The sequence below is a fragment of the Hydra vulgaris genome, chromosome 04 (genome assembly GCF_038396675.1).
Source record: "Hydra vulgaris chromosome 04, alternate assembly HydraT2T_AEP".
Taxonomy (NCBI): domain Eukaryota; kingdom Metazoa; phylum Cnidaria; class Hydrozoa; order Anthoathecata; family Hydridae; genus Hydra; species Hydra vulgaris.
The window spans coordinates 50,890,001-50,900,000 of NC_088923.1; the positions used below are offsets into that span (position 1 = coordinate 50,890,001).

General features: G+C 31.8%; 1 protein-coding gene across 2 annotated transcripts in view; it reads left to right on the forward strand.

The window, feature by feature from the left end:
• LOC100205379 (PHD finger protein 3) overlaps positions 1 to 10,000 on the forward strand; it is a 55,080-nt gene that overhangs the window by 3,111 nt on the left and 41,969 nt on the right. For both annotated transcript variants that reach the window (XM_065796571.1, XM_065796572.1), the window contains exons 2-4: positions 6,226 to 6,267; positions 7,868 to 7,967; positions 8,586 to 8,763. In XM_065796571.1, the coding sequence (XP_065652643.1) occupies positions 6,226 to 6,267; positions 7,868 to 7,967; positions 8,586 to 8,763 (320 nt within the window). The remainder of the gene's footprint in view (positions 1 to 6,225; positions 6,268 to 7,867; positions 7,968 to 8,585; positions 8,764 to 10,000) is intronic.

Consider the following 10,000-nt stretch of genomic DNA (forward strand, 5'->3'; position numbering starts at 1 on the left):
TTTAAGATATGGTGGCACATCCAGTTTTACCAAAAAGGTATGGTAAATGAGCTGGAGAAAGATAAAGAATAATTACGTCACTTTTCACAGAATATTTTTTTTTAATTACAAAATTTTTAATAAAATACTGTATAATTTGCATAGTCTAAAGTTATTCAATCATATTGCACTTTTGAAAAAACAAACAAACAATCAAAAAACAAATCACATCACAAATAAATAAATAAAATATAAAAGTTTTCAAAAATAGATATGCAATGTTTATCAATTAAAAGTAAGTTTATAGTTATTTTTTATGTGTTGATATATATATATATATATATATATATATATATATATATATATATATATATATATATATATATATATATATTTATATATATATATTTATATATATATATATATATATATATATATATATATATGTATATGCATTATTCCTTGGCCTCTATACATATATATTATGGCCAAGCAATATATTGTTGCACATCCTATTTCTATGGAGAATGAGGTTTTCGACAGCCCTAATCCGATTGACTGGGCAAAGTGTTTTTTTTGCCAAAGTACATCTGCAAACAAGTTGATATTCCCCGCTAATTCTAAGTGTTCAGATTGTTTGACAAGTTAAAAATCATTTGCCGAAATCTTACCACAATTTGTGCAAGCAGATTTGCTTCCGCCTTGATTTTATATTCAGCGATTAGATGATGGCAGTGGCTTTGAAAGTACTTTGATTGCGAACAAACTTTGAAAGTACTTTGATTGCGAAGTTTTACTATTCCACTGAACTTAATCAAGCAGCTAAATGTCTTCGTTGCACATCCCTAGCTGCAGAGGGTGAATCCTTAGTAAATGAAGCCCAGGCACTTAATGTTGAGCACAGTTCATTCAGGAGTTCAATGTCAAGTGATATGAGAAAATCAAATTTGGTTTACACACAACCAGTTTGTTTTATTTGTGATTCAAAGTGAGTCGAAAGACTCATTGCACAGTGTCTGTACCACGGATCTGGATATTAAAGTCCGCAAGTGTGCTATAACCTTGGGTGATTCTACATTATTGAACAAGCTGAGCGACACAGATTTAATTGCTTAAGAGGCTAAGTATCACACTAAGTGTCTCAATGGCCTGTACAACAAAAGATGAAATTGACTGTGTACATGGTATTGTTTTTGCTCAGTTGATTGCTTACATTGAAGAAACAAGGTCAGAGAATGGTATCACACCCATCTTCAAACTAGCTGATCTAGCTAGACTATATGCTGATCCTTTGTCCCAACTAACTGAAAATAGGCTACATACACCAACTCAGCATATGCATAGCACACGTTTGAAAGAAAGACTACAAGCCCATTTTCCTAACATGCATGCACAACAGGAAGGTCTACTTGGTTTTCCTAACATGCATGCACAACAGGAAGGTTTTACTTGTTTTTAATTGTGACATTGGCCCAGCACTTCTTAAAGCTTGCCAATATGGCTGTGATCATGATGCAGTGTGTTTGTCAAGGGCTGCGCAGATTATACGCCAAACTATATTTGACACCGCTGAACTTTTTACAGGTACATTTCAGTCAGGGTGTCAGCTAAGGTCAGTTTCAAAAACCTCCTTACACTCGTTAATATGATACTAGAAGGTCCAAGCATTGACATACAAACCAAGCTAATTAACACTCCTGCTGCACTTACTATAAGCCAGCTACTTATTTTTAATAGTGTAAAGTATAAGCGATCAGAGAAATCTATCTATTCTGTTGTTAAAAGTAGATGAATTCAATCACAAGAAACTCTATTACCTCTGTATGTTAGTTTGCTTGAGCATGGAACTACAAGAAAACAATCACTTATTGATGAGTTATTTCATCTTGGTTTAAGTGTATCATATGATCGAGTACTTGCACTGACAACTGAACTAGGGAATGAAGTGTGTGATCAATATAACAGTAATAAAGTTGTGTGTCCTCTGAAACTGAGAAAACACTGTTTACTGTTGCAGCTGTTGATAATATTGACCACAACCCCACAGCAACAACAGCTTGTGGAGTATTCCATGGCGCAGCTATTTCATTAGCTCAGCAAACTGATAATTACAGTACTAGAGTTCTACGCAATGTTATGTTGCTTCTTAACTCGCGTGGAAGTAAGAAAATAAAAGCTCTACCCGAATCATACTCAGATGCTACCCCAGTTAGACTTAAATATGATCAACCATCTATACCTATCAGGAGTAGTCCATTTACAGGTAGTGGTGCTGTGTGGGAACAAGAACTCAATGAAGAACATTTGTGGCTTGAAACTATTAGACAGGTTCATGATGCCGATGGAACAAACGACAATTTGCAATCAGTGGAATGGCTTTCATGGTCGGCATACCATGCCAATAACATTATCAATGCAGATATAAATTTATCAATAGTTTTATTGTTGCCACTATTTCAAGATTCTTCCAATAGTGTAGCCATGATCCGACCACTCAATGGATGTAATAAAAAATTCTATCCAACATCTTCATTCTGAACAGATTCCCGTTTACGTTATTACGTTTCAACCGCTATATGCTATTGCTAAAACTATTCAATGGAATTGGCCTGATTTGTACGGAGAAGATAATTTTGTAGTTATGATGGGTGGCCTGCACATAGAAATGGCTTGTCTTAAAGCGCTTGGTAGCTTATTAAAGGGAAGCTGCTGGGTCCAGGCTGTTACTGCAGCTGGAATTGTAACATCAGTTACTACAGTATCAAATCATATACTACAGTATCAAGCATATGAATCCTATTGTAGTTTGCTTGACGATGGCGTTCAACCGTTGCCTCTCACTATCTGGAGCATAAAGCAAATGGTTCATGCACAGTTTGCTTATTGGAGTACAGTCAAAGAAATCCAGCTTATTTTGTCTATGTTTATTAGGTCTCTACATACTTCAAATTTTGATCTATACTTAGGTTGCTTAACAAAGCTGGTATCATGGTTTTTTTCACTTGATCTTACTCATTATGTTCAATGGTTATTTGTGCACATTCGAGACATGGTTTGTCTTTTGCAGAATAATCCATCAACTTTAGCTGCATTAAACGCGTGAAAATTTACAATTAAAAAAACTGTACGAAAATTTTCAGCAATGGCTATTGATCAAAGCCATGAACAATGCAACGCTGCAGTTAAAGGTGATAGTGGTGCTATTGGTTTAACACAAGACGAATGCGCATTACGTCGTTGTATGATTGCAGGACCAGAAGTATGTAGGCTTGTTGAAGAATTTCAATGTAGAATGCGTGAGGCCAATGCAGAATATAGACACCATGATCAGCAAGAAAATGTTCAGACAGCTTTAAAACATGATGTAAAAGCTTTAGTTGATACACTAGTTGATATAGGCAACCCGTTTTAAGTTGACAGTGAAGATATTGTGGTATTACAAAGCAGGCATGTTGTGAGCTGTACTGAAGCCGATATTATATCAATTCGTGATGTAGGCCAATCTCAGTACAAAAATTTTGTTCAAGATTGCTTTGTCAATAGAATTGCTGGTGTGTATGCACCGCTAAAACACAACAACTTGTCCCCATTTACAACTTGGCAATTAGCAATCGTGTCTATTATTAGCAAACGCTTGAAATCCACGCAAAGTGACTGTGACTTATTTTCTAGATTATACATTAGCTGCCAAACTAGAGACGGCAGTTTGGAAACATTTTTTGAGCGTGATAATCAGTCATATCCCCCTTCAATCTCTGAGTTTGGCACTCTACAAATTGGAGCCAAGTCTGATTTGGTTCCATGCTTAGAAAAAATCACCCAAATCATTGACATTGATCCTTCCATGCCTTCATTTGATATGATGGCTCTTGATGGGGCTGTTATTGTTCAGTTATTGAAGCCTGGTAAGGCTAAGATGTTTGCATCTTATGTATCAGACATATTCCTTCCTTATCTCCGTTTACAAATTGCTACAACGCAACGGCTAGATCTTGTCTGGGACACTTATAAAGCTCGAAGCTTAAAATCTGCTACACGTGCAACGCAAGGAACTGGAGCTAGAGTACGTGTTTGACATTAAGTACCTGTCCCATATATATGGCAGGAATTCCATAGCAATACCCTTTTGACACAAAATTTTTATGCAATCAGCTGTAGATTGCATTTGGCACTGGAAAGCATTTCTGTTACATTGCAGTACATGAAATAGCCAACAGTCTTGGGCCATTAAAATTGAAAGCTTTACCGGCTTTCCATGCTTTTACTGGTAATCTGTATCACAACCTCAGCTTTTTGCGGCAAAGGTAAAAAAACAGCTTGGTCTACTTGGTCTTCTTTCAATGATGTAACTGATGCATTTTTCGCACTTTCTGTAGCTCTTGATCCAATGATGGATGAAACTTTGTTGTAGCTTGAAAGATTTGTCATTTTATTGTATGACCGAACTGCTGAGCAAAAAAGTGTAAATTCTGCAAGGCAGTATTTCTTTACTCAAAAGAACTGGCAGATTGGCACCATTCCACCCACGCGTGACACACTAATGCAGCATGTGAAGCGTGCAGAATATCAGGTGTATATTTGGAGTTAAGCACTGATAGTATCGCCAACTTTACATAGCCCAAGTGAATGGGGTTGGAAGCTAGAAGGAAGTGATTGGCATCCAATATGGATGACGCTTCCTGAAACTGATAAATGCTGTCCTGAGTTAATTCAGTGCGGATGTAAGACAGGTTGTGCAACACGCCGCTGTAAATGTGTTTGTAACAGCTTAAATTGTACTGCTCTTCGTAGTTGTCAAGGAGAGTGTACCAGAGATTAAAATGTAACAATGTATAGATTAATATTAACTAACATGGTAATTAAAAGTTGTTTTGGTTTCTTAGCTGCTTTAAACTTTTTATTTAGTAACAAGTTTTTTAAAAATATTAAAAAAAAAAAAAAAAAAGAAGCAGGGGGTAGGGGGTATTTCTTAGGCAAGAGAGCTGTGCCCAAGCCCCTTTCCCCCTCATTGGCGCATATGTGATCAATGTATACTTCCAATGATCTACCATTCCTTAAATTTTGGCCAAGATTAGTTAAACAGATTAAAATTTAATAAGGTTTTTATAAATCCAAGATGGCGGTAACTTCCATCATGGATTCAAGACAGTTATGGTCATGCTATGCTTTGCCACCATATCTTAAAATGATCAGCATAATTTTCTGAGTTATTGGTGAAAATTTCATGCTTTTATCCACTTATGCACAATTTTAATCATTTTTAATGCTAATCTGCTGCACTAATACTATATATTTAATTTCGTTACATCACATATGTTACCAAGCAATTATTATTGTAGATTTTTTATATTTATTATTAAAAGTTTGAGTTACGTAACAAAAGAATTGCAAAAGTATTGAGCTCATTCATTTAAAACAGTTAACAATGGAAATTTTAAAAAACTGGTGGCACTCTTCCTAAGAGATTTTCGATAACATTTATGAAAGTTATTAAGTTGAAAACAGTTTTTCTGCAAGACCAAGAGCAACTTTAAAAAATTATTTTAATATTACAACTTTATTAAAACTGTCAAAACTGATATCACAATTTAGGAGGGAGAGGGGGTTCAGGTATATTTGATTGTTTGTGACAGGAGGGAAGGGGTTAAGAATTGACAAATATAGGGTGATGTGCTTTATTGATGACCCTCCTTAGTTGCATTTACAAGTGATTTTTTTTACTAAAACAAAATAAAAAATGCTCAAACTGATTTTTTTATATTAGGAGAATAGCAGATGCATCTTTTTTTTTTTAATGTCTAAATAAAAATATTTATATAATTCTTATTTTTATTTACTTATGTTTATTTATATGTCAATTAAAAGAAGGATACCTAAACAAATAAAAAACAATAATATAAATAATTTTAATTAACATTAAAATATATATATATATATATATATATATATATATATATATATATATATATATATATATATATATACACACACACATTTACTATACAAAATGCAATTAATTTAATAGAGAAGATTGTGATTTTAAAGGAAATAAGAAGAGCCTGAATATATTATGCTGAATATCACAAACATATTATAAGTATTATAAATATAAATGTTGTAAATTTTTAAAATTTAAGTCATATATTTTTTTAAATTTAAGATATAAATGTTTTGTTTTTTTGTAAATTGTGTTTTTAGATTTTTTAGATTTGTGTCAATATCTTTAACTAAATTTCTATTTTTTAGATCAAGACATCAGTAAAGAAGCTATCAGTTGAAGAAAAAAAGGTTTTTTTTTTTTAATGTAGAGTTGTTTAGTCAATTTTACCTGTTAAGAGGCAATGACAAGTTGCTGTCTAAGCTAGTGGATTTGACTAAAAATGGTTTTTTTGAATTTAATTTTTTAGTTTAGTATTTTTGTAAGACAAAAACCTTGATTGCTTCAAGACAAGGGGCAATCGAAAAGGACTTGTCATTCTATACAAGAGACAAAAGACTTGTCCTTGCAATTAAAAGAGACTTACCTTTGGAAATATGATTGGCATTCACCATTGCCAACCTAAATGTGTCTGAAGTTGATGATTTTTTGCTGACCTTGTTTCTATGTTGTTATAACGAAACCATTGTGTTGAAATTTTGTACTGAACTGACTGAGGCATGCAGGAGTTTTAACCTAATTTTTACCCAAACTCAGTTGTTTACTGCTAATAATTTCCCCTTATCCTGCCAGGATAAGTAGTTTTTTTGAGACGCCATCTCTAGCTTTTACTCAACCAAGAACCCCAAGATTGGCAGTATTTCAAGTCTAATTATTTGTCCTAGCCTTTGCATATAAAAACAAATCCTACAAGGCAGCAAGATATGAGGCAGGTTGTACTAGATTATGTGTTACCATTAGCAGGATGATCATAGTAACTTTATGCTGACCTGACCTGATGGTTACCAAACAAATTACTTAAACAAATAACAGCTAAAAATTTCTGGAGCTTTATAAATAGTGCAGCTCTTTTTCTGTTCCAAAAAATATTGAATCCAAGATCTTTGAATGAATTGTTTCTGTTCCTTGTTTACTAAAGTTTTAGAGTGAAGATTCCAAATTTCACAAATTTGTCAACAACATGGTCAAAATTCTATTATTTTTTTTCATGCAAAAGATATAACAGCAAAATCGTTTATATTGAAGATACATAGAACAGATATTGGTTTAAATAAATTGTTTTTTTTATATCATTTGGCTAAGAAATTAAATCATTCTTTTATTTAATATTTCTAACTTGCAATTTTCCATTTGAAAACTTTTTAAATGTTTCTTGCAATTAGTTAACTCAATAATTACTAACCCTCTATTGTATATAGAAAGAACTAAGTAACTCCATATTGTATATAGAAAGACTTAAGTAACTATGGTGTCTATATAAAACTAAATAACTCTATGTTGTATACAGAACTCTATGATACAAAGTTACTCTATGATTTATATAGGACTAAGTTTTTCTATGTTTTATATAGAACTAAGTTACTCTATATTTTGTATAGATTATTAATTCTGATGTATGATTCTAATTTTGATATCATGATATCAATATGTGAATCAGTAAGCATTCAAAAACATTTACTGATTCACTTAATTGTTTTTTTATGATATCCAACTATTGTTTTTTTTTTTTTTTAATGTTGTGTCTGTGTTTGGGATGAGTAATAGTTTTTAATTTTACCAGCAGTTGTTTGTTTGTCAGTAACTGCAATGATTTGTTGGATGTAATAGCTGAACATTGAATGCTTCAGTTTTCTGATTTTATAACATTTTGCTGTATTTTTTCCAACGTTGCTGTTTTATAAACGTTTTTTTTACATTTTTAGAATTACAAATCCTTTTATTTTGGTTTAGCATTTTAGCAATAAGAATGAAAATGAAAAAAATGAAAGTGTTATGGAAGAAATAGAAGAAGAAGAAGTTGAAGAAGGAAATCAAGAAATTCGTCTTGATGGTACCTTTAACATCTTTTATGTTTATCAACCAGCCATAATTTTTTGTAAACACAAATTTAACAAATTAAAATATAAAGTTGGGATTCCACTTTTCAAATTCTATGAGAAATATTGATTAATATCTTTTCAACTTCTATGGGAGATATTGATCTTAGGTTAAATAAAAAAATTTTAAGTTTTTGAAAAATAACTCTCATAAAACTAATGTAAATGTAAGGATAAAATTTCTATGCATGGATTTCATGAATATTTTAGAAATTTTGGTTCTAAAGGGTTTTGTAAATCTTGGATCAAGAATTTTAGTTAAACATTTATCTCTAGACAACAATCTATAAAAGTTTTAAGTTTTTTTTTTTGAAGAATACAACTAGTTTGATTGGTTATTAAAATATGACCATTTAGTTTTATTACATGACACAAGATGCAGTATTAAGCCTAATTGATTAAATGTGACATTATAGTATATCTAAGGGGAAAAAATCAGCTAATTTGGTAACAATATAAAGTTTTGTTTAAGGATAATGAAATTTTTAGAAAAACTAGAATAAGTAAATAAAAATTAGAATATAAAAGAATAAATATAAAGAATAATTTTTTTGTTTTCTATGAATATAAAGTTCACGAGAGAAAAAACCATCCTGATGAAAAAGATAGTCAATTAGGATCAGAAAATGATAGTGACCATAACAGTGATCCTGATGATGGTGAACAAGATAATGATGGAGATTTAGATTTTGACCCTGAGAATGATCCAGATAAGTTATGGTGCTTTTGTCGTCGCCCACATGGTAATAGGTATATTTAAATTTTCATGTGAAAAGTTAACTTAATTACTTATACACACATATATTCAATTGTTGAAACCTTACCAATTTTTCTTCATTTAATGGAGTTGTTTGTTTTGTGTTTTGGATTTATAGAGTTGAGAACAGGTTGTAGAAACAACAACATCAAAAATAAAAACAAAAAATAAATAGCCTCCTTAACAGTAGTAGCCTTCTTGACCTTGAGGAGGTAATAGATCTATTTCCTTGAGGAGGAAATAGATCTGCCTGTTATATTCCTAATAACAGAATGTAGAGTAAGTTCAATTAAATGTGTCAAAGGACTATCGCGTTACTTTAGACATATTTCTTTATTTAGGAAAAAAAAAAACTAAGATTTCCACTCAAAAAATTAACAGGCCTAAATTCACTGTGGAAAATTTCCTCTGGTTTTAACTAGAAAATTTATTGGATTTTTTCTAAATTTGAATTTATGTTTAAATTAATATATGCGTTTTTTATATCATGTGAATCTTCAAAATTTTGGATCAAATCCGAAAGTCATTAGAGATTCGATTTGAATTCTATATATTTCATACATTAATTTTATAATATCTTATAAAGTTAGTAGATAAACCACTGTAGTAACTATGCTGGAGCTTGTTCAGCCAATTCTTGAAAGTGTTGACTGTTTCTGCGTTCACAGTATCATTGGATAGCAAGTTCCAAAAGTTCATACTTCTGTTAGTGAAGAAGTTGCTTTGAATTGGGCTGTTGTGGACTAATTCTTTACTGAGTTGTTGTCTACAAACTCTCAAGTCTTTTGTGGTCGTTGGTACATAATATTTCACTCTGTCACTTTCTTTTATGATTTAGAATTCTTGAATGAGATTGCCACTTTATTGGTATACAGTTAAACTAGTTAGGTTGAGTTTGATTAGCCTTCCTTCATACCTATGTTGACTCATTGCATGGCCTTCTTGCTGGCTTGACGCTGAACTTTTTCAAGTATTTTTTGGTCCTTTTTGTCTATGGTGATCAAGTGCATACTGTATATTCCATATATTGTATAGAGTTTCTTCCATTATATTAGTTCTCACCATATAAATGTAACTTTCAAAAGACCAAGAATTTTATTTACATTCAATTCAGCTTTATTTACTTGTTTTACTGGTTTAAGATCCTAACTTATTATGACTCCTAGACCTATTTCTACCATCGTTGTTATTAGGTCTTGTTATGTGCCTGATAGTGGATCCATCATAGTG